This window comes from Penicillium canariense, assembly GCF_028826845.1.
Source record: "Penicillium canariense strain IBT 26290 chromosome Unknown utg000002l_segment0_segment0, whole genome shotgun sequence".
In the NCBI taxonomy this organism is placed as follows: domain Eukaryota; kingdom Fungi; phylum Ascomycota; class Eurotiomycetes; order Eurotiales; family Aspergillaceae; genus Penicillium; species Penicillium canariense.
The window spans coordinates 4,432,408-4,456,004 of NW_026622729.1; the positions used below are offsets into that span (position 1 = coordinate 4,432,408).

A 23,597-nucleotide genomic window follows, 5' to 3' on the forward strand; every position below is an offset into this window, starting at 1 on the left:
CTGCATGTAGCTAATCACCACGTGCGAACCGAAATCCGACCACCTGCCTACCCCAAACAGCCTTGGGAAACAACTAGGGTAATTGTTCAGCAGCTGAAAATTGATCATTTGCAGAATGTTAAAAACAAAATGTATACCAAGTAAAGTAGTCAGTCATCTATCATAGAGAAGGAAAGATATATAGCACAATTCATACAATCCAAGACAGCGTCAGCGTCAGTCAATCCATCAAATCCCCAACCCAAACCAAAGCCAAAGAACAACGTCATCGGTCATCCAACCAGGCTTAAATCAAGGCAAGCCCTCTTGGACCGCATGATGCAGCTGCCCACAGGCCTCGCCAAACAACACACCCTGCAACACAGTCTCACCCTCACTCGCAGCCCAGCGGCCGGCATCTGCCAAACGCTGTTTCCACGCAAGCTGGTCCGCAGCGTTGAGATCCCTCCAAGCACGGAGCTTGTGCGCCTCGGAGGATTCATCTCCGAAAACGCGATGGGAAGACGCCGTCTCGACGATGATGCTCTGCTCCGCGTTCTGGCCGTCATGGCAGCGCACAATAACAGACAGAGCCCGCGGACTGACAGTTTCGATATCAGCCGGCGCAGCGCCAGCGCTGTGTACCCGGTCCAGGATATCCTTTAACCTCTCGATCTGGCTTGCGTCCGGGACGGTCCGCACAGCGGGGAGTGCGTCGTGGCCCTTGGGCGAGAGCAGGTAGTCGATATACGAGCCCTTGCCCGGCGCGGGCGGAGTGTACTCGTTCGCGATGGCACTGCGCCAGGACGGCGGAAGCCACTGCGTAACACCGAGGACGGGCGGGGTGCCGCCGCGGATTTCGGTGAAGGCGAGCATCGTCCCTATGATGAGGAAGAGCGAACAGAGCAGCACGAGGCTGAAGTACAGGCCTTCCCAGAACTCAGAGGGGCCCGGTAGGGCCAGGACGTAGCGAGGGGTGCGAGAGGAGGCGGGGAAGGGGGAGAGTGGGAGGGTGTGGACGACAACGGTGTTGCCCATGCTGATGGAAGCGAGTTTGACTTTTTGGGGGAGGACGTCGGGGGTTATGGGGTGGGCGGGTGCGGTGAAGGGGGAGAAGACGAGTTTCGTCATGGAGAAGGGGTGCACGTCGCGGAGTGTAGCGTGCGGCCGGATGGCGCCGTAGCCTTTGTTTGGACCGAACTCTAGAGTCCAGAGGGAAATGGAGTTGTCACTGCCGCTGACGGCGATGATAGTTTGCTGCTGGCAGGCTGGGTTTGTGCCGAGCGAGCAGATGTCAAGGCCCAGGCCGATCTTGACGCCTCGGGGCAGCTTGCGTCGACGTAGGATGGTTGCCTTTCCGTTTTTGACTGTTGGGAGGCGGAGGATGACCAGCTCACTACCGCTGCGGTCTGGGGCATTCTGGAGAAGGATCAGGGCGGTTGGGGACAGGAAGCGCAGAGCACGGAACTTGGGGCGTGCAGCACGGGCACCGCTACTGGGCAGAGGAATGGTAAAGACGCAGTTGACATCGGGAGCGGCATTAGAGCGAGTGGATGACGAGATCTCGCCGACCATCACCTCGACGCCATTGGTATAAGCCACGCGGAATTTATCACGGGCATCTCCCTTCTGTTCGGGGTCATGCTGGAGGCTGGCAAGGTCCACATCCTCCGCTTCTTCGTGGCTGCCGAGACGAATACGGCCAATAACGTCCGAATCGGTAGGGCGTTCTGTGACTTGGAAGAAGACAACCTCTCCCGACGGTGACAGACCGGTCGCAATAGCGCCGACTCTGGTATCCTGGCTGCTCCAAGGAGACAGCCTCAGCACTCGTTGATAGGTATCACCGGGTTCCTTTGGGCGGAAGAGCGAAGCGCGTGAGAGTTCCTTTGCTTTTCCAGGAATGACTTCTTCTACCACCTTCTCCTTGTCTTTGTTGTCCTTCTTTCCCTTCTTATCCCTTTTGGAGGCCTCCCGCTCCGCATCATCCGCCGAGTTGACCTTAATCAAAGTCTTCTTCTTCTGCGGCGCTTCGAACCGAAAAGAGCGCATATGCTCATTGTTGTTTTTCTTCTGTTCTGCGACAGAGCTGTTGATGCCCGCCAGCACAACCAGCAAGCTCTCCTCATCGCCGACCTGTGGCGCTGCCGCGAGCGACGTCACCGAATCTTCGTCGCGCGACAGGTTGAGCACCACGGCCTCGGTAATCTCATTCCGACGTGACGCATCAATCAAAGACTAGTGTGACTGTACTTAGAGATGAGATGTTCCAGAACCCGAGGCTGAAGCACGCGCCACTTACGATCTTGTTCCCGACTCCGCTGCGACCTTCGCCGCCTCCGCCACCAACGAGTAGCCGTTCATTGTTGCGCGGATCAAAGTCTGCCGCGAATAGCGGGCAGGAGAGGGTGAGTTTGGCAGAATGGATTGTGGGCGCCATCGTTCTGAGGTGGAACTTGCTCTGTCCTGGGGCAAAGAGGACAGATGGAGGATGCGACGAGGTTGCCCCGGATTCTTGGCGCAGTAGGCCGGATTGGGGGATTCCGCGGAGCTTAACTACAAAAACAAGCCTAACTAGCACTATTGGTCTGAGACCTACTTCGGACCACAGACCAACTGAATATGTAATGGACTGACAGTCACATCATGAACAATCAATCAATCATCATGTAAAGGCTGGAAAAAAAAAAGAGAAATGGTGTATATTTTTTAAAATGCCACAAAAAACTTCCCCTCAACTCTACATCACTCTACTCGACTTCCTGTCCAGTGAATTCGGGCAGGCGCTTGGCCACATCTGCCCAGGTCTCGTCGCCATCGACGAGAGACTTAAGAGCCTGAAGGATCTCCTGCTCGCCGGCACGCACCTGCTTGGTGGTGTCACGGTCGCGCAGGGTGAAGGTGTTATCCTTGACGGACTGGAAGTCGACGGTGATACCGAAGGGGGTACCCAGCTCGTCGTTGCGGGCGTAGCGCTTGCCAATGCTGGCGGAAGAGTCGTCCACACGGCTGGAGACACCCAGACGGCGCAGCTTCGAGCTCAGGTCCTGGGTCAGAGGCTTGAAGGCGGGGTTGGTAGAGAGGGGGACCAGCAGGACCTTGGTAGGGGCGATGGACGGGGGAAGGAGAGGACCTAGATCTCGTTAGTATAAATGGTAAATAAAGCATGATGTGGAAACGGCAAAGGGCACTTACACCACGAGCTTCATCTCCAGCACGCGACCAGTAGACGTGCTCGATCATGCTGTACATAATACGACCAATACCGAAGGACGGCTCGATGACGTTGGGGGTGTACTCGCGGACGTTTTCCACGCGAGTGCGCTTCTCAATCTTGATCAGGTCCTTCTCCAGCTCAACCTTGCCAGAGCCAACACCCTCAATATCAACCTCGATCTTGCCCTGCTGGTCCAGATCCAGGGCCAGCTTCTCACGCAGCTCCTGCGACAGGGCGTCAATGGCCGACTCGACAGTCTTGGCGTCCTTCTTGAAGCGGGGGCCGAACTTCTTCTTGTCAAGGTCGATCTGCCACTCCTCGACGCGCAGGGGCTCGGATCTGGTCTCACGGACGACCAGCGGGGCACCAGTCTTGTTCTTGTGCACGGTCAAATCGTAAGCGCTACGATCGGCACAGCCGACACACTCAATCCAGCCATAGCTGGTCTGCAGCTCCGCGTCCCAACAGTCCGCAGCGTAGTGGGCCATCTCGTTGGCCATGTGCTGGCGGAAGCGCAGCTTGTTGTAGTCAACACCCAACTTCTGCAGGAACAGCTGGATACGGGCCAGGAAGTAACCCAAGGTCTCGTTGTCGACCAGACCAGTCTCAACAGCCTTGCCGATGGTCATCTTGGTGGTCTTGGTGCTGCCAGACAGCTGCACGTGGCGATCAAGCAGGGACATCTCAATGTCCTTGACCTCGGCGAAGCGGGGGTGCTTCTTGCCACCCTCGGGGTCGACGTAGTGCTCAATCTCGGCCATGAGGAACTCGCGCACACGTAGCAGACCAGCACGGGGCGAAATCTCGTTACGGAAAGACTTGCCAATGGAAGCAGATGCGAACGGCATGCCCTGCTGGTTAAATTCAAGCAGCTTCTGGAAGTTCAGGAACTGGCCCTGGGCAGTCTCGGGCCGCAGGTAGCCCGGCATGTTGCTGCTGGGACCAATGGAGGTTTGGAACATAAGGTTGAAGGAGACGGGGGGCTCGACCTTGCCGTCGGTGGCGGGATTGCGAATATCATACTTCTTGATGATCTCCTCGAGCTCGGGGCCGCCGAAGTTGTCGATCTGAGCAAGAGTTGACTCGTACTCCTGGACCAAAGCGTCGTCCAGCTTGACAGCCTTGGTCTCGCCCTTCGACTTCTTCTTCTTCTTGGCCTCCTTCTCGGCGTCAACCTCGACCTTCTGGCCGCGCGCCTCCTTGTCCCCCTTTAACCGGTTCTCCAGAACCTCCTCCACCAGGTGGTCGGCGCGGAAAATCTCGCCAGTCTTGGGATCCTTGCACATCCAGTCGGCGAATTTATCCACGTGCCCGCTGGTTTTGAGGATCTCGTGGGGGGTGAGCATGGTGCAGTCGACCTCAAGCATATCCTCCTCTAGCACAAAGTGCTTGCGCCACAGGTCGGTCATGTTGGCGATCAGGGCGGTGCCGGGTGGGCCATAGTCATACAGACCAGACACGCCACCGTAGATCTCGAAGGAGGGGGTGTAGAACATGCGGCGGCGGAGCATGGAGTCCAGGACCAGGCGATCGACCGCCTGGCCGGTCTTGGTGGTGACGGTGGCCATCTTGGGGTTGCGATTGGACTTCTTCTGGAGCGCGGTCGAGCAGGTGAAAGTCCTGAACTGGGTGGATAGAGGGGAAAGAAAAGAGCGGGGGACGAAAAGGCGCGGCAGCAATTGAGTCATCCACCAGCAGAAGCCCCCCTTCGGACTTCCAATGCACACACCACAGACAAATAGAGTTCAAGTAAAAGTTCCAAAAAGATTGAGTCAAAAAAACGAATGAATGCGCTCTTCCTTCTTCGTCTTTTTTCGTCTTTCCAATTTTCCACGCTGCAATCAACAAAATCTAAAGTTGTTGCCGGAGCGCCCAGGCCGGAGAATTGATATTCCGAAATAATTTATTTTATCGGGCTAAGGTCAATTTGAGCTTGAACGATCGCTCACCAAATTCACCGTTCCCTCCAGCAGATTTTCCCTCGCTATGGTTATGAAAGGCCGAGGGCGGCCGCCGCCTAATGCGGGCACCGATATCAAGACCGGCAACAAGCTGCGCCGGAAGATGATGCACATCAAGCGCAAGAGGGCCAAGGACGCGGAGCGGCGAGAGGAGCGCTATGCCTTCAAGAAGGAAGAAGCCAAGAACCCGAAGCTGAAGGAGGAACGCCTGCGCCGCAATGTCCCCTTGACGCTTGATCGGAAGCGTGTCTGGGACGAAGCCGACAGCGACGCCGAGGAGCATGGCCTGGGATTGAGTGTCGACATTGAGCGCGTCAAGCGGGCTAAGCAGGAAGAAGAGGACGAGCTGAACCGGCCTTTGGAAGAGGGCAAGGATGATAGTGACGACGGGGAGTCCGATAATGAGTCTATCGACAGTATGATCGCAACGAGCGACGAGGACGAGGACGAGGACGAAGACGAAGATGAGAAGGACAACGCCGACGCAGTTAAAGACTCGAGCCGTGGTCGCAAAGAGTTCTCACTGCCCACTGCCACCGAACGAGCTACCAGCCCATCGCAATCCACCCGCAGTACAAACTTGAACCTCGCTCCAGAAGCACTGGCGGCCAAATTCCCCTCGCTCTTCTCATCCGGGCCCCCTCCAACCCCCAAAATCCTCATCACCACCGCCATCAACTCGGCCCTCCACGACGAAGCCGATATCCTGACCGACCTGTTCCCAAATAGCGTGTACATCCGACGCACAGCACACCGCTACTCGCACAAGTTCTCCATCCGCGAGATCTCCAAGTTCGCCTCGAACCGCAACTTCACCGCCGTGGTCGTCCTGCAGGAGGACCAGAAGCGACCGAGCGGCCTGACCATTGTCCACTTGCCCGTCGGCCCGACCTTCCACTTCACCATCAGCAACTGGGTCGAGGGCAAGCGGCTGCCCGGCCACGGCCGTGCGACCGGACACTGGCCCGAGCTGATCCTAAACAACTTCCGCACGCCGCTCGGTCTGCTCTCTGCGCGTCTCTTCCAGGCGCTGTTCCCGCCGCAGCCGGACTTTGAGGGACGGCAGGTTGTCACGCTGCACAATCAGCGTGATTACATCTTTGTGCGCCGCCACCGGTATGTCTTCCGTGAGAAGCGGGAGACAGAGAAGGCGGTTGTTGGCGCCGACGGGAAGGAGATGCAGGGTGCGGAGGGCATCCGGACTGGTCTGCAGGAGCTCGGGCCTCGGTTTACCTTGAAGCTGCGTCGTGTCGATAAAGGTATCCAGCGGGCCAGTGGGCAAGAGTGGGAGTGGAAGGGTGGAATGGAGAAGGAGAGGACCAAGTTTCAGCTGTAAGCCGCTGCGACGGCTTGTACATGTTTTTTCCTGTCTGGATCTTTTTTATTTCCTTTCGCATGGGGTTTGGGGAGTATCCAAAAGCATGGTTTCTGTGATTGTTATGATTTACTGGGCATCTTACATACCCTACATGTCGAATGAACATAAGATGCCTCGATCGAGGTTTGATTCGATTGATTGTACTTTTGAAGTGTGGTAGAGTTGCGGACAGTCATCCATGGAACCCTAATCAGACTACCAGCTCCCGACCTATTCCACCCATGTTCCTTCTATATCGATTTTTTTTTTATATTCATAGTCGGATATGTGTCTGAATACAGCACTTTTTGCCATTCTCCCTAGACAGCCAGGACCTGGGCTTTAGCTCAGCTTGCATGCATATGCATATAGTACAATGCCATCCATCCTCAACACCACTTCAATCACAATCCCCATATCAACCTTTTCTATCCCCTCTCTCTATCTTCCTCTCCACTTCTCTCTCCATCTCCCACCGCCACACCCTCCTGCAAGAACTTAGCCCTCTCCATAGCCCTAGCAAGCAGATCGACCCTCTTCTGCGCAAACGTAATAGGCCGTCTCGCCGTAACAATCCTCACCCGCGCCGTCAACCCCCTCACCGCAAGCAACTCCCCCCTAACAGCATCACACAGGTCCCGCGCCTCCTCAACGCCATACCCGCCATGTGCCGTCAGCGGCCGCAGCGCATACGCCTCCAGCCCCTCCAGCAATGCGATGAGGGCCATCTTGCCGAGCGATTTCTCAGCCATGTCGTCTGGCCATAGACCGATGGGGATTGTGCGCTCGAGGACGCGCACGTCCACGAAGCCTGCGGCTACGAGAGCGTCTGTGTTCAGATGTGCCAGGCTGCGTGGGTAGTTCGCCGCGGACGCGGCGGCGCGCAGGGCAGCCGCATAGGTTTGTAGCGCCGGTGTTTCAGATGCCGAGCCCAGTCCCGATCCTGCTTCCGATGCGTATTGCGGGGAGAAAGCGATAGTATCGCCGGCTGGATCGGCGTCCGCGACTTCAATATACCCGCCAGGCCTCAGATGCGCAAACGCCTGCGCATACGTCGCACCCCAGTCCTGGAATGCGCCAGATAGTCCGCGGAGATGGATCAGGTCAAACGGTTCATGGTAGGTCCACTCTGTGCGAGCGTCGGCGAGCTGGAAGTCGACGTTGGGGAGGGCTAGGTGGCCGACGCCCGAGTCGAAGATGGTCAGGTCGGAGGCGACGATTGTGGCGGATGGATGGGCGGCACTCATTTCGATGGCCCAGTCGCCGGGGCCGGTGCCGATGTCGAGGATGCGCGGGGTTGGGGAGGGGGGAGGGGGCGGCTGTTAGAGCGCCGTCTAGTAGGATCAGGTAGATTTGGTGGACGATGTTGAGGCGGGTGAGTTCTGGTTCGTCGTTGGGCATGAAATATGTGTCATCTGCATAGCGGCGGTTGTTTTCGTGGGTGTGTTGAAGGGTTAGGGAGGAGTAGGAGCGGGTGGATTGGCTGAGGATGAGATAGATGATAGTGTTAGCTTGGAGGGGTGGCTTTTAGGTTACGGGTTGATTTTGCGTGTATACTTCCTATGCGCACATGTGAAGTATATGGTTGACTTTCCGAGGAATGCGACTGCGACTGTGACTGGGGGTGGCAATGGATCTGCGCACGCGACAACACTTACATGGATGCTTCGCTGTGAGACTCAATGTCGGAGTCATCATCGGACTCGGGCTCGGAGCTCGTGCATACTTGCTCCGTCTGATCCTCGTCCGGGGCCAGGTTTTCTGGTGCAGGAGATCGGCGAGGGTCCTCCTTCGATGACTGAATGGGTTTGCCGTCCATGACATGACGTGCTAGTGCGGCAGATGAAAGGAGGAGAGAGAATAGCCAGTAGCGCTGAACCGTCCAGATATGCTAGTAAAAATAGCCGAGAAAAGAGCAATGAGAGGACAAGGGAATAAGCTCATTAAGAATGAATGAAAATAAAAGAAGAGAAATGAAAGAAGAGAAATGAAAGAAGAGAAATGAAAGAAGAGAAATGAAAGAAGAGAAATAAAATGCAAGTTTGAGAGGGGGAAAAACGCTGCCTATTGCGTAGCTTGAAAGGAAGGACCTGTCTACCGGCCAATTGCAGTCAATAGGGGAGATCGAGGGAGGAGGACAGTCGAAGAGGGAAAGAGTAGATGAGAAGTAGAAGTAGAAGTCGAAGTAGAAAGAGAAGGGAAGGGGGAAGGAGAGGAGAAGAGATGAGTTGGCGCTGGAGCAAAAGTGGAAAGAGGGGAGCCAGAAGACGAGACTGCAGGCCACGCAGAAGGGAGCTCAACCTGAGCCCGACATGGTTAGAAAGTCAGTTAACTTTTTCTTTGACGCGAGTATAATTATGGAGCATCGCCATTAGCTGGGTCAGCTGGGGGCGGCCCCGATAGTCCGGACCGCGATACGTCACTGCATTGGGCGCTATAAGTTCAAAGGTAACCTTTCTACGGAGGGACGGATTGACTACCGAGGACCGAGGACGGTGGGAACTACTCCGTAGCACTCAGTATGGAAACCCCAAAATAAAAATATGCGTGAAAACTGTAGACCAGATCGCCGGGACGCCAGGATCGATAGATGAGATATCATATCGCAGACCCAGCACGCGGGGCCGAGAAAAAAAAAGTAGAAGGAAAAAGCAACGAAAGCTACAGCTGAAGGGCAATGATCATCCACCACTCGAGCCTGAACCAGGCAGGTAGACGTAGGGAGTTAGTTACAGTACTGATACTTATCCTGCTAGAGTAATTTCCTAGCCTCGTCCAGGCCCCTCCATAACCCCAGTGGAGCATCTCAGCCATCGGGGACATTACTAAACTTTGAAAAATTGGTCCCTGGCCCGGACGGCTCATAGCCCGTTCGTGCCACTGGTCCTCCCTGCCCGCCCTGGATGTTTTGGTTGGATTGAGGTTGTTAGGGCTTGATGTGGACAGCGACAGGTTCCAGTTGGGAATCTCGGTAGCCTCACATCCGAGGACGCCCTCTTTCCCTTGAAGTGTTATACGGAGCGTATTCGGCACGGTCGGTGCCCTGGTCCGGCGGGGGAGGTTCGACAGCTGAAGTGGGGCCGCAGTCTGATCGAGCCAGTGGTGGTCCTCTGGGTTTGGAGCTTATGCACGTCCCGGTCCGGTCGGAGTCTGGTAACCCGGGAGAGTGGTTGGTGGATTGGGTCAATGTGTGGTACGGAATAATGGACATGAGTGCGGACGTAGTGATTTCTGAGTGCGGACGTGGGCCGTACAGAGTAGTGTTAATGGCCAGCGATGGATCTAGCTATAGAATGTCGGATTATCTCGCGGAGGCTGGCCGGGACCATTTTCAGTGGGGTATCGTACAGATCGACGGGCAGGTACAAGGTTAGGTTGGTACGAGCACGTTGTACATGCATCAACCTTCCGGGTTCTGGGGTTGCCTTCCACGCGGCCGAAGTTGTAGCACAGGGCTTTTTTACAATGTTTCGGAGGTACTTTGTGGCACAATCAGAGAGACAGGCGGAGGGACTCCGTGCACAGATAGCATGCTTGGCGGATCATTATCGCTAATTCCGAAGAAGCCTCTAGATTTTACCGAGGTCCTCAGCAGATATACTATGACTATTATCAATCTACGGACCCCTTTCTAGCAGATAAGAGGCGGCTCCTGTCGTGCCGTTGAAATATATTTTGCCTCGGGTGTCTGACCCAGGAGGTTGGATCTGCGCCAACCCCTGTCACCTTCCTCCCCCTATAGACTCCGTCCTAACCGCGTCCGCTTTCCTTCCGCAGCGATCATGATAGTGTATCAAGAAACACCCCTAGGGGGAAATAGTTCTACCGCTACCTACCTATCTCGCACCATAACCAGGCGACTGGTAGTAATTAACCTTAACCCTGCCAACTGCGGCCAGGTGCATTGCATTCTCCGCCGAAACTGGCTAATTTCCAGCGAAATGCCTAGTCCCGTCTAGCCCAACGGTCCGTGGACTCCAATCACGGAGAAGTGTTCACCGTGGAGGGAGGAGACTCCCGAATCCATCGCATACTCCTATAACTTACTATGCTAGTATCCTAGCAGGTCAGTAGTATGAAACAAGCAAACTCAAACCTTCGCAGCATTCCCGCTGACTCGGACCTCTTCTTTTGCTCATCCCCTGTGGCAATCGTGCTTCGGTCCAGCACTGACAACAGCCCACCATCCGTGCGCCGACCCGACTGTCCGGTCGCGCATCCTGCGAGCCGAGAGAGTCTTGCCCCATGCGGTAAGGTGCGCCGGCACCCCCGAACTCAAGTCACGAGACGATCTCCCGTTCCTGATCCAGACATTCGGAGCCAAATATTTCATATGACGAGCTACTTCATTTTCCATTTTCCATTTTCCATTTTCTCAAGGCCAGGGTTAGTCCCCAGTCCAGTCCAGTCCAGTCCTATCCTAGCACTCCGGATCCATCAGCCCGGTCCCCTCCGTTCTCCGCGTCTGGACTCTGCGTCCGACACACGCACCACAGCGCCGCGTCTGCCCCGTCGAACGCCTCGACTCAAGTCCAGTCCCCGTCCAGTCCTGCACCGCGCTGCGCTGCGCTCCTCTGCTTCGCGGTCAGCCAGCCCCCGAGCGCACTACACCCGACTCTTGCCCAATATGGCCCTCGCCCGCCCACCCCGCCGCCTCCTCTTCATCGCCTCGATCGGCAACCCAAAGCCATACCGCACCACCCGCCACAGCGCAGGTCACCTACTCCTAGACGCGATCACGCCCTCGCTTCGCGCGCGCCTAGGCCCCACCACCGCCCCCCTCTACACAACCTTCTACAGCCCGTCGCTGATGAACATCTCGGGTCCCAAGTTGGTCAAGCATATGCAGAAGTGGCTGTCGAAGTGTGACAGCGCCGCGCTGGACCTCGGCGCGGGACCGCTGCCGCCTGGCGCGGCGGTTGGATATCCCGCGACGCTAGTGATCCTGCACGATGAGCTAGAGGCGCCGCTGGGAAAGGTACGGGTGAAGCGGGGCGGGCCTGAGAGCGCGAGTTTGCGCGGGCACCGCGGGTTGATTAGTGTGTTTGAGACGTTGATAGGGAAGCGCTTGTTTCCTGCGACGCAGAAGAGGCTGAACCTGGGTCCGGGCCAGAAGCGTGCGGCCAGGGGCAGGGACGAGGGGTTGCCACGGGAGTTGGATATTCTTAGGGTTGGCGTGGGGATTGGGCGGCCGGCGGGGAGGGAGAAGAATGCTGTTGCGGATTACGTGCTGACGGAGATGGAGGCGCATGAGTTGAATGCTGTTTCACGGGCAGCGGGGCCGGTGGTGGATGTTTTGGAAGAGGAGATGAGTCGTGAGTCTGGGTCTGATGGCGCTTCGTCCCCGTCTCGGTGACGATGATGTGGTACCTTGTATATGGGAAAGATCTTGGGGGTAGATGGTTGTATTATAGCTTACATTCTAGAGGGCCGGATCCACGGTGATAGCCCGTGGACGAGGCGCGATTTGGGTTTGGGATGAGCACTCATGTATTTGATATTTGATACCCCGTTTGCAATTGAAGGCATGCGCAATGCGCCACACTGGAACACCTTTTGTCCGGGAGGGTCAAATGAAAAGAACCGGAGGGGAAAGAGAAAAGAGGAAACCCGGGCCTTTCAGCCCGAGTCAATCATGTACATGATGGCTGGAAAATGAGACAAGTGCGAATTGAAACATGACGCGGGGGACAAACAAGGTCACGTAGTCTTCGTCAAGGCAAGCGAGAAGCGCAGACAGAAAAGGCAGAAACGGAACAGCAAAACCGGAAAGGGAGAAGAGAAAAAGCCCCCAGCATTATGCGAATATTAGCAAACTCCCAGCAAGGCCTCAAACAGTCCCTGCGATACTCAAATCCCGAATCTCCTGCAACACCTCCTCTACCCGACTATCCAAATCACCACGCGCATACTGGTCTCTCGTTTCCGCATCCAGGTACTGCTGCACCTGCGCCATACGCGAGTACGCCTCCGCGCAGAAGCGCAGCTGGATCTTGACTAGGGCCTCGAAGCTAGGATCCAGGTAGGGCACGCGCAGGTCGATGAGCTGGGGCAGCTCCGTGAAGAGCTGCTCGTTAAGCTGTTCGTAGGCCTGCTTGGCCATTTCGGCCTCGCGCTCGGTGCGGGGCAGCTTTGTGGCGTCCTTGTCGGGCTTTTCGACGAGCTTCTTGACCTTGGCGCGCATGGCGTCGTAGTCGAGGAGCTTGTGGTTGCGCTTTTTGATGCATTCGTTGACGTCTGGGAAGTATGCGCAGAAGCGGGAGATAGGCTCCAGGACGGTGGTTCTAAGTAGCAATACCAATGAGTATTCTGCTGGCTCCAGGAATTGGGGGGAAGGTGGTTGGTGAGGTGAGGCCGTACCGGTATGGTCCGTCTAGAGCTTTGATGGTCTCCGCATCAAGGTCCTCCACGGCCTGCTTGTAGCTTCGACTGACGCCATCGTGAGTACCGGCATCGCCGTAGAAAGCGTCAATGGTCTCTGCAATGCGCATTTGGGATGCGGTCATGGCTGCAGCGTGTGAGCCCTCATCGTCGTCCAACCCATAGCGATTCAGAGAATAATGACAAAATTACCTCGCAATGAATCCAGATATCCCTTGGCCTCCTTCTGAAGCCGGTTCGCGGCAGCCTCCATTGTCCGGTATCGACTACATCCCATCAGTATCCATGCCGCTCAAAGCCCCGACACCAACGCAGAAGGAATAGGCATACCGCTCCTCAATCTCATAGTCCCGGTCATTTGTCCGCTCAACATGCCCTATCAAGTCCCAAATAATCAGCAGGCTGCTCCAAGTCCTCCCAGTCCAGCCCATTCCTCTCGCGTAGAGGAGCCAGCCCAGTCGTCCCGCAAGCCTGATTGCGGGGTAGCTTTTCAAAGACTCACCAGTCTTCATCATAACCTGCGTCGTCGCGCGGTTGACATTCTTCTTGAAGCCTGCCAAGCGATACAATCAGTAGCCATACAACTCAAGTCATGCACCCAGCTCCGGCTGGGCTGCCAGTGGCGACGTACCTGCCCACGACATGGCGGCAGCCTAAGATCCTCTCTTTGTATGGTAGTTCTCGGGTCTGAGGTCGATTGATAGCGGAAGGAAGGATTCCAGGTCGTTGGTTGAGTTCACGTTGGTAGCAGGAACAAGGAGACAAGAATAGGTGAAACAACGCGGTAGTCACGGCTGGTCTTCAAGTCACTCTCGTCCGGCTCCGACGGGTAAGTCTGCCTTACGCTGTGGCGGTGCCGGGCGGTTGCTTAGTCATGCAGTCCCGAATGCGGCTACGTCATTAGGGCTGAGAGGGGAAACTCCCGTGTACTACACTGAGAGCTGTGAGAAGTTTGCTCTGTGATATTCACCAAGTTTTTGAACAATTGTGGTGGTGTTCGACTTTTTGTTTGTGTGAACCTATGCAATGCCCTAGTATGGCTGTTTTGCTGGCTGGAGGGCAGGGTCAAGTTGGGTTTCGGGTCGGGCCCGCGCTGCCGCTGGAAAACTACACCTAGGTGCCTGGACAAATTGAGAGGGATTAGAAAATATGACAAGATTTTTGAGTTAAAAAGTCTGTTATAATAGGGTGAAGCTTCAAATTGAAATTGAATAGATGTCATCACTAATTCATTCCTTGGGTAAGAATCAACTAAATAAAACACTAATCACTCGGAAACGAAGGAACTATCTCGCAGCTAATTTCCAGCACTCAGCATGCAAGGCAAGCATTCTCTCCATGTCTTGCACAACAATTTAATAGTCATCATTGTTGTTCCGCTCGCGTCTCTCCTGACCGCGCTCCTGCAAGCTGTCATTTCCAAGAAGGTCGCCAGCCTTTTCCATGAGCTTTCCGACGGTACTATCACCGCCGCTGCGGGACGAGCCGTAGGAGTCGTTGCCAGACGAGCCATAGGTGTCATTACCGCCGGAGGAGCCGTAGGAGTCGTTACCACTGCGGCCCGAAGAGCCGTAGGAGTCGTTGTTTCCAGACGAGCCATAGGAGTCGTTACCACCGCGGCCAGAAGAGCCAGAGGTGTTGTCGTCACGGTTGGACGAGCCGTAGGAGTCGTTGTTACCGGACGAGCCGTAGGAGTCGTTGTTACCGGACGAGCCGTAGGAGTCGTTACCACCGCGGCTAGAAGAGCCATAGGTGTTGTCGTTGTTGCTGGACGAGCCGTAGGACTGGTTGTTACCAGATGAGCCGTAGGAGTCGTTGTTTGAAGACGAGCCATAGGAGTCGTTACCACCGCGGCCAGAAGAGCCAGAGGTGTTGTCGTCACGGTTGGACGAGCCGTAGGAGTCGTTGTTAGATGAGCCGTAGGAGTCGTTGTTTCCAGACGAGCCGTAGGACTGGTTGTTACCAGATGAGCCGTAGGAGTCGTTGTTTGAAGACGAGCGGTAGGAGTCGTTACCATCGCGGCCAGAAGAGCCAGAGGTTTTGTCGTTACGGTTAGACGAGCCATAGGAGTCGTTGTTTCCAGACGAGCCGTACGAGTCATTGTTGTCCGACGAACCATACGAATCACCGCCGCGGTTGGACGAGCCGTAGGAGTCGTTGCCTCCAGAGCCGTAGGAGCGCTAGATCATTCAGTTAGAGATGCTTTTATGCGCCGGTGACATATGAATGAACAGAATTGGGTAATATCTCCGCCTCTCGTCATGCAAAGAACACGACAAGTATGAGTAAACAAGGAATCATCCACTTACATCGTTATCGTTGTTGTAAGACATTGTTGCAGGGAAAGTGAATTCAATTCAGAACTGACTATGGGGGAAAGTAGATCAAACAGGATTTCGTTCGCCTGGGGAGATGGCGCTATTTAACATGTGTACGCCACGGGGTTCTTAGAGGGCAGATGACGTGACTCCGACCCTGCCCCAAGTAGCTGAAGGTGGAGTAGCACTTGTCCCGATCTGATCTCGATCTGACCTGTTCTAGTAGAAGAGGGGAAAAGGAGGGGCAATAATAAGCGCTAGTCAGGCTATCCGTCCGTCGCCGGCGCTATTTTCCAGTCTATTGGAATCCAAAAGCTAAATGGGGGCACCCTATACCAAATAGATCCTGAGAATAAGCACATTAAGTTAAATATCAGGATTTACATAATGCTGTGTGTAAATGGGTGGATCATAGCTTTCTTGGAAGGGGAGGGGGTCTAGAAGGAAGAGCATTGTCAACAAACTTTATTCCACATTTGACACGAGTCAGAGTCCAGCTGGGAGAAACTTGTATTTGCGCGTGGCGAATCTAGTGTGGACTTCTCCTGTACCTCATCTACTGCGACCAATGCGCGACATGATTTCTATCACGTTGCTGTGCTTATCCGCGCTCCTCGTGCCCCATAGAACGATAGGGCCACAACTGGCATTTTCGGACCGTTCACCCTGTACCCCGCCTAATCGGCAAAACGGGTCGAGATTCCAATATTTGGGACCACAATCCACTATAACGCCCCTAAATAAGTCTTAAGGACAGAGCAATATTGAGATAGAATGAATTCTCACAGAAAAGGGACCGATTAGGGAAGCACGAAGACTTTGTCCTGTGCCACAGTCTGGTGTTGATACCATAATGTCCAGAAGAACAATGAACAATGAAAGAAGGACATCTCCCCTTTATTGAGGACGAGCTTTCTCTCAACTTAGGGGTCCCTTGGGAAACATCCGATGTTTACCTTTCCGTGACTAGCATCCCTGGAGCTCTGCGTTTGCATTGGGAAGGGGTCAAGGTTTGCGTGTTTGGGATAAACTTCAAGGAGAGAGGCATTAAGGTTAGGGGTAACTAGCGTTAGTCTCCAGATATGCCGAGGATCAATTTTCCTCACACTAAAAGTGGCATGACTCACCCGCCTCAATATTGCAATCCAACTCATCCAGCAGCACCATCTTACCAGCTATAAAATTCAAAAAAAATCCACGCCTACCCCTGCAAAGCGCCTCTCAGCCTTGAACTTGATCAAAAAAAAATGATCGTCAAACTCGACGACCTGTCTACCCCGGCCATCCGCTCTCTACTAGCCCACCACTTCACCGAACTCCAAGCCAAAACGCCCTCTGAATCCTGCTACGTCCTCGACCTGACCGCCCTCCAAGGGCCCTCCATCTCCGTCTTCTCCGCCTGGGAGGGCACAGAGTTACTAGGATGCGGAGCCCTTCAAGAACTCACGCCTAGCGCGGGAGAGATCAAATCTATGAGGACGGCACCAGCGTACCTGAGGATGGGAGTTGGGCGCGTTATCGTGCAGCATATTATCGGGGAGGCGAGGAGGCGAGGGTACTCCGAGCTGAGTCTGGAGACAGGGACTGATGCTTCTTTTGCTAGTGCGAGGGCGTTGTATGCGGGCCTGGGGTTTGAATTTTGTGGGCCCTTTGGGAAGTATGTTCCTGCCGGGGATAACTGCTTTATGACTATGGCGCTATCTTGATTCAGTTCAAAGATATATGGTCATTGTGATGGGTACTGACGCCTAAACAGAGAGAAAAAAGGATTGTATTTACTGCATATAAATGTTCGAAAGAGAACGGGAAAGAAAAACCGCTATAATCAGTCTACTGTCGAGGGGGATACTGACATGAGAAATCTATAGACGAGCCCTACGCTGGGGTCCTTCTTCTGGCGCATGTACTATCGGCTGGCCTTGCTATGCTGCTCAGACGCAACCTATCTAGAGGTTTGCTATAGAATGCGTCTAGGGTGTTCGAAGGTCCACTTGAGGCTATGCTTAGTAACTCATGGGCATAGGTAGTTATGACGGTCAAGCTTATTGAGTTGTATATGTAGTAGTCTAGTAGGGTTAGAATCCATTATCTTCGAGCACCCAGCCGTGCCCCTCGTGACGGACCAAATCCTTCACGATACAGTACATACACACATACACCGAACCAAGTAACCGTAAAACAAATAGCCTTCATTTATCGTACTCCGGTACTCCGTCACACCTCATCCTCTGACAAATTGCTTCGGGGCGAACTTACCTCCGTACCGCCACAGAGGCTGAGCTAAGGCTGAAGCCTGGAGGTGGAGGTGGCAGGTCAAGGTGGCAACTCTAGAATGGGGGCTAGCAATGGCTTCAACTGGTCCAGTTCGGTTCCAGTACTTCTGCAATTCGTCTGCGCCGAGCATGGAAATGCGGGTGCCTAGAGACTGTTTGACAGGGTGGACCACAGGACTGTGGTGCGAGAGCGGCGTTCTGCCAAGAGCGTTAGTTTATGGGGCGGTGGTGCAGATGTTGGCCTTACCTAGTAGTAGTGGACGACGTAGCCACTTACACCGGAGTAGAGTAAGTTAGTAGCGTAGCATGATTAATTCTGGGCGTGAGTGGGACTGAGGTCGCTAGGATGCCGGGCAGAGGATGGTCGTGTTGTGCATAGGATGAACTACATAGAAGGGCTGGTGCGGATGCAATGTCAATCCAATCCTGTAGGGCGGGCAGGGCTGGCGGGCTGTATGATAAGGCGTCGAATCCTGCGATATGCTCCTTGACTAGGGTACCCCGTGTAGCTAGGGTCACTAGGTTCATCTGTGCATGATTGATGGGCGCATTTCCTGCGGGCGATGCCGCTCGGGTATAATATGATGAGCCCGGGCCCGCTAGGACAACTGGAAACTTTGTGACTCCGTAATGCGAGGTTTCGGAAGTACTCGTTTCATGGCCCATCATCAGATGCGCTGGCTAGTGCTGCAGCTGTGGACCCGGTGCCACAGCCTAGCCTGATGTCATACCACCGGGGTCCGCGGGAGTATTACGCTGGTTCATGTCTGTGGCGAGGAACTGTGCTCTGTATTCGTAGACGCTCGGATAAACCCTCAGTATAGATCCGGAAGGGCCAAGGATAGAGGGCATGGCATTTGTCTGTACTAGTGGTATAGTGAGGTAGTAGTAGCAGAACAGTGGTAATGATGGTATTATGAATGGAAGCCAGTTTGAGATTCAACTTGATCTTGGAGATTCATTCCTATATACACAAGGGCATCGGTGATATATACGAAAGTCCCGATAGTTCCAAAACAAGTGAAAGTGTTCAAACATCCCCCGCGCCCAACCCCGACCAATTCCACGGCCACAATGACATACTTGGTCAAGCCAAATGTATAGACTATGCTGGAGTATAGCATCCAGCGTTCCCAGTGCCACCAAACACAGAAAGTGGATTGATCGGATCGAGCCATCATAAAAGTACAACAGCGCTCCAAAAACGCAAAACACCAGTCAACGCCGATCGGAAGTCTCCCCCGCCCGCCCCATTGCAGTAAGACAGAGACAGAGCATAGAGAGACGAAAGAAGATATAAAAAAGGAAAGTCATGACTCTTCGTTGGATTGACGTGAAACCATCCCTGGCAAGTCCCAAACAGATAAAGCTAAGCGATGAACACGGGCTGAAGAAGGAGATAACAATGCGCCGGATCAAATGACAGCGGACAGGATAAGTAGAACAAAGGAAAAAAGGAAGTTAAAAAAATAATAATTTCAAATCAAGGGCCTCCCATTTCTATCAGGAGCATGGCAAGGTCAGAGTTCCTCCTCATTTTTCCTTGAACGGTCTATGACGGGTAACCCACCCTCAGATGCGCGTAGGAAGGGGGGGGGGAGAAGAGGTGATCTCTGTGAGAAAAATCCAAAACGTGCCTCCCGTTTTCCAGGGAAATCTAGACAAAGGAAAAAAGAACAAGACTGGTTGAAATATCACTTTTCAACCGCCTCTCTTCTTTCTCTTTTGCCTAACCTCTCCGTCTGTTCCAAGATCAGATAACTCGGCAATACTGTATTTCTTGCCGAACGCCAACCCACCAACCAGGTTCAATCGATCAGAACCCTTCCTCACCAGCCTTGCAAAGCTTGATCTGTCGTACCCACTCGGACTTAAGGACCTGTGAGGCATTGATGCGACGGGAGGGGTTCGGATCCAGAATAGAGTAGATCACGTTGCGGCAGCGGGCCTGGATATAAGATGCGGAGTTAGTCCGATGTCCTGCATAATGACCTGCAGGAGCAGCCACGCTTACCCGATGCAGCGTCTCGATCGGCGCATAGCCATCCTCATGCTTACGGCCCTCCAGATACCGCTGGTAGAACTCGTCTTCGTCCTTGCGCGCCACGCGCCAGAGATGCCGCCCCGTCCGCATCGCCATGTAGATCACGCCAGTGGCCCACAGGTCCACGGCGCGCGGATCGAACTCCTTCTCGACGTATTCTTCCGGCGCGATATATGGTGCGGAGCCGCACAAGCCGGCCGTCATGTGCGCTTCCTTTTCCCAAGCCATCCGGAAGCACTCGCCGTTGCCGAAGTCGGTGATCTTGAGGGCTCCGTGGGTGGTCAACAGTAGGTTCTCGGGCTTGAGGTCCCGGTGAGCCACGCCCATCTCGTGCATGTACTCGACGCCACGCATCAACTGCTTGAAGAAGCAGTCGGCTTCGGCGACTTCTAGTTTACCGGCTGCGAGAACGAGAGTGTACAGATCGCCACCGGCGCAGTACTCCATAACTTCGCAGTAATCGCCCTTGGCGTCTTGGAGCAAATCGAGGGTGTGGATGACGTTGGGGTGGCGAAGGGAAGAGGAGATGCAGAACTCGGAAGTTAACCGCTTCTGGTACTTTTTAGCCGTCTCTTGGGGACGGCGACGAAACTCCTTGACAGCGTAGAGTTGCTCGCACTTGGAGTCTTGGGGATCGACCTTGTGCGAGATGCGGACAATACCGAAGGCCCCACGGCCAACAATCTCCTGGCATTTGCCATATTTGTCCACCAGAGATGCTGTCGCGTTGGGTCCACCCTTCTTGTCGGCGGCGAGCTTATCGCGCTCGGTTTTAAATTGATCGATCCAGGTCGACATCAGAGACAGCTGCTGCTCCTCCACCTGATCGTCGCCCTTTCTCCTTCCACCGCCCAGCATGTCTCGGAGGAGGTCGGTGAGCTTTTCCTGTCGCCGGGCACTTCGGAGGTTATGGTTGTGAGTGCCGGTGCCTTCTGGGAGAATCTCGAAGCGCTTATGCGGCGCGGCGCCATCCTTCGGGTCCTTGGTGCTGGCCGGCTTCTTCTTCGGATTATTTTCCGCGGGCTCACTTTTCAAGGATGGTTGTCGGGAGGGGGTGCGAGACGGGGGTCTGGAGTTTGCGCGGGACGAGGGTTTCGAAACGGGCTTTTCTTTGCCGTTGGTCGGCTGGACACTCTCAAAACTGCTGTCGGAGTGATCGCGGTGGACGGCGTCCTGGTCGCGAGTCGGGGTCTGCTTCCCCGTACCTGAGAACATGCGAGAAATGCGAGAGGCCATGTTGCCTCTGGGAGGTTTCGGGGCCGGGGAGGCCGGCGCAGAGAGCATATCCCCGTTCATCGCGGACAGATGCATGCCCGCCAGGGCTCGTGTTACCGAAGGGTCTCCATCGCGAGGGTCATGTGAATGTTGAGACGCTGCTGCTGAGGAGACTGCGGACGGAACAGGTGAGGGAGAAGGCGGAGTCATGTGCGGTGAATCTGTGGGGTGGGAGGGGAGGAGCTGGATGAGTGGAAAGGGAGGTGAAAGAAAGGTCGTCCCCGGTATGAGATGGGGAGGGACGAGCTACGCTCGCACGAAGCTGAAAGCTGCCGAACTGCGATGCGCTCGTATAATCTCGTGGTATCTTGTTGAATGGACGAGGTGAGGTCGGCGGCGAAAAAAAAAAGGTGTGGGAGTGCCTAAAGTGGTGGCCTGAGGCAACGAGGTGCACACGGGTGACGCCAGCGACTTCGTAAGTAGCCAAATGCGAGCGGATTCCGCTACAGAGGAAGCGCTAAAGGGTGAACGGTCAAGGGCTCCAAGGGCCAAAATATATACGAAGCGGCCAGAATAAGAGCATACGCCCCTCGGGGTATGTCTGATGATTTATAATGCGTAAGGTAAGAGGGAAAAAAATAAAAATAAAAAGAGGGAGGAAAAAGTGGCAGACAAGAGAGATAAAATTGGCGATGCTACGGGAGGAGCAGGGGCGTTGAAATACGATGAGGAAACGAGGTTTGTATGGGGGAGGAGTAGTAATTTACGGGGGGGGAACGGTTCCGAGGCGGGTTGTTGGAATTTTCTGGCTTGGATTATTAAGGCTGATGAAAGCCGAGAAATTAAGGCCGAGTAGTGATTTAGGTACATACTGTAGATGTTTCCATCGTAGTGGTACAGGCAGGCGCAGCCAAACGGTCCCATGTCCCAGCAAATATGTGGGCCGAGGTGCGGTAACGGGTATGGACGTAATTTGCTTACACCATTTCCAGGTGAATCTGGAGATTATTAATAATACGTGTATTCTGATTACCTGATGTCCGCTGGATCACAGGGGAAATCAGCAGCCGCCCCAAGTGGGTTCGACGAGGCGATAGATACTGATCTTACTGTACTCTTAGTTGATCAGACGGGTGGATTACTGTTGCTCTGCTTGTTCTGTTTTCCCTGCCGCTTCGAATCCTACCATACCTTGCATATACTGTGCTTTGTGCAGTAACATTCCTCGTTACCGAGTGGCGCATGCCCACCTGCCCTAGTGGTGTGGGCAAAATGGACCTCCACGAGCTCCGGCAAGTGAAAAAGAGGAACAGATGTGAAGAGGGGCCCGTAAGTAGCACACAGGAAACACAGCCAACGCCCACAAAAAGGAAACCGTGCAAAAACAACAACATCCGACTGCCGAGGGGCCCCATAGCAGTGGTCGTAACACTGGTCCGACGGGAGACTCGGGGTGAGAGATTTAATCTGCCCGTAATGACCATCCGTCCTATACCGCCGTCTTCGACTGTACCGGAAGATCCCTGGAATCGCTGGGTCTTCCGTCTTGCACCTTCGCCAAGAACGATTAAGCACTGCGCAGACTCCAGTGCGAAATTACAGGACGATCCCCGATGACGTCCCCCCTTCTCTCTGCTGAACCGGATGGAGTCTCATAGGCCCATGGAAGTACATCACCACGTCCTGTTCCTGTTCCTCCCTCCAGTGACGTCGATTGTATCGGGGACCATCTCAGACGAACCCAAAACCACCAAGCCACGCTCTACCTAGGTAACTATTATAGTTCCGCCACGTTTATCCGCCAAGGGGGGCCCGGATGTGAGTGAGGCTGTGCATGTCGTCTGCATTGTGCGCAAGCCCCGTTCTGATTCGATCGCGGCCCCGCACCAGCAGTCAGAGCCGATGCGCTGGGTGCGTCGTGTGGCGCTAGCATGGCCACTTGTCCTCGAGAAAGGCCTGGAGGGGTACCGATCATGGTAGAGCCATATGGATAGATGAGTACTGATGGGCCGCAGAGGGCCATCGACGTTATTGTCCCCTCTTCCTCGCCCATAGGCCAGCCTGCCACGAAACCCCCGTAGGACAAAGTTCGTGTCTACGGAGATGCTGTATGTCTGCGACGGACGCTTGGACGGCCCATATGGGGGGGGGAAATGCACAATCCCGTACCAGGCAAGGCAGTTGAAAGCGGGCCCCGCCGCAAATATGCTCCCCCGTTGCCCATCCACGGACGTGCTCCATTACTGTGTATAGACTAGATGGCGAGTTGACGGAACCAGAGTGGATATGGGCACCGTGCCACTTTACACTTTACTCCCGGCGTAATGTGATCTTCCCGGCCCCCACCGATTGATCACAGCTCCGTCGCTGGCCGCTCCTGATGGCAACATTGATAGGAAATACAAAACCGGCCCTGAGCATCTCTCTTATAGGCCATGCGTAGCGTATGCTGTGTTTAGGAATATACAAATTTACATCCATACCTACTACTGTACCCACCTAGCTCCAGAGGTGCGTATGTGCCATATCCAATTGGAAAGAGGTTTTACCTCCTCTGTTCGTCCGCCGCGTTACATACCATATATTCCATACCCCGCGCTCACCATCAGCTCGGTCGACTGACGCTGAGTCACACAGACCCAAAACCAAAAGACCAAAACCAAAGACCGAAATCAAATCCAAAGCCAGAGCCAAAGCCCAAGCTCCAGGGAAAACCCTCCATTCGCCCTTCGTACTGCCAGCCGATCGCCGCTAGGTAAACGTCACCCTGCACATCTCCCCATCGGGTCATGGATCACAGCGTGGGGTCTCTGTGCGATGGAGTCACCCGCAAGACCGCAAAACACCACCGA

General features: G+C 54.6%; 9 protein-coding genes across 9 annotated transcripts; 3 read left to right on the forward strand and 6 right to left on the reverse strand.

The window, feature by feature from the left end:
• Positions 1 to 291: 291 nt before the first annotated feature.
• On the reverse strand, positions 292 to 4,764 carry N7482_004753 (uncharacterized protein; the record flags this gene model as incomplete). The annotated part of the gene is made up of 5 exons (XM_056686878.1): positions 292 to 2,217; positions 2,282 to 2,535; positions 2,579 to 2,595; positions 2,734 to 3,112; positions 3,177 to 4,764. The coding sequence occupies 5 exons, from the start codon at positions 4,762 to 4,764 to the stop codon at positions 292 to 294; spliced, it is 4,164 nt and encodes a 1,387-aa protein (XP_056545620.1).
• Positions 4,765 to 5,182: 418 nt separating this feature from the next.
• On the forward strand, positions 5,183 to 6,493 carry N7482_004754 (rRNA-binding ribosome biosynthesis protein RPF1; the record flags this gene model as incomplete). Its single annotated transcript, XM_056686879.1, has 1 exon — positions 5,183 to 6,493. The coding sequence occupies one exon, from the start codon at positions 5,183 to 5,185 to the stop codon at positions 6,491 to 6,493; it is 1,311 nt and encodes a 436-aa protein (XP_056545621.1).
• A 449-nt stretch (positions 6,494 to 6,942) lies between these two features.
• Positions 6,943 to 8,333, reverse strand: N7482_004755 (class I SAM-dependent methyltransferase; the record flags this gene model as incomplete). Its single annotated transcript, XM_056686880.1, has 3 exons — positions 6,943 to 7,833; positions 7,877 to 7,997; positions 8,173 to 8,333. 3 exons carry the CDS (start codon positions 8,331 to 8,333, stop codon positions 6,943 to 6,945), a joined length of 1,173 nt encoding a protein of 390 aa, XP_056545622.1.
• Positions 8,334 to 11,141: 2,808 nt separating this feature from the next.
• Positions 11,142 to 11,870, forward strand: N7482_004756 (aminoacyl-tRNA hydrolase; the record flags this gene model as incomplete). Its single annotated transcript, XM_056686881.1, has 1 exon — positions 11,142 to 11,870. One exon carries the CDS (start codon positions 11,142 to 11,144, stop codon positions 11,868 to 11,870), a length of 729 nt encoding a protein of 242 aa, XP_056545623.1.
• Positions 11,871 to 12,344: 474 nt separating this feature from the next.
• Positions 12,345 to 13,539, reverse strand: N7482_004757 (amphiphysin-like protein RVS161; the record flags this gene model as incomplete). The annotated part of the gene is made up of 5 exons (XM_056686882.1): positions 12,345 to 12,798; positions 12,875 to 13,022; positions 13,088 to 13,161; positions 13,226 to 13,448; positions 13,527 to 13,539. The coding sequence occupies 5 exons, from the start codon at positions 13,537 to 13,539 to the stop codon at positions 12,345 to 12,347; spliced, it is 912 nt and encodes a 303-aa protein (XP_056545624.1).
• Positions 13,540 to 14,250: 711 nt separating this feature from the next.
• Positions 14,251 to 15,228, reverse strand: N7482_004758 (Stress protein DDR48; the record flags this gene model as incomplete). The annotated part of the gene is made up of 2 exons (XM_056686883.1): positions 14,251 to 15,075; positions 15,205 to 15,228. 2 exons carry the CDS (start codon positions 15,226 to 15,228, stop codon positions 14,251 to 14,253), a joined length of 849 nt encoding a protein of 282 aa, XP_056545625.1.
• A 1,232-nt stretch (positions 15,229 to 16,460) lies between these two features.
• On the forward strand, positions 16,461 to 16,919 carry N7482_004759 (GNAT family N-acetyltransferase; the record flags this gene model as incomplete). Its single annotated transcript, XM_056686884.1, has 1 exon — positions 16,461 to 16,919. The coding sequence occupies one exon, from the start codon at positions 16,461 to 16,463 to the stop codon at positions 16,917 to 16,919; it is 459 nt and encodes a 152-aa protein (XP_056545626.1).
• Positions 16,920 to 17,434: 515 nt separating this feature from the next.
• Positions 17,435 to 18,251, reverse strand: N7482_004760 (uncharacterized protein; the record flags this gene model as incomplete). The annotated part of the gene is made up of 3 exons (XM_056686885.1): positions 17,435 to 17,684; positions 17,764 to 18,163; positions 18,218 to 18,251. The coding sequence occupies 3 exons, from the start codon at positions 18,249 to 18,251 to the stop codon at positions 17,435 to 17,437; spliced, it is 684 nt and encodes a 227-aa protein (XP_056545627.1).
• Positions 18,252 to 19,302: 1,051 nt separating this feature from the next.
• N7482_004761 (serine/threonine protein kinase SAT4) lies at positions 19,303 to 20,955 on the reverse strand (the record flags this gene model as incomplete). The annotated part of the gene is made up of 1 exon (XM_056686886.1): positions 19,303 to 20,955. The coding sequence occupies one exon, from the start codon at positions 20,953 to 20,955 to the stop codon at positions 19,303 to 19,305; it is 1,653 nt and encodes a 550-aa protein (XP_056545628.1).
• Between the last annotated feature and the right edge of the window lie 2,642 nt (positions 20,956 to 23,597).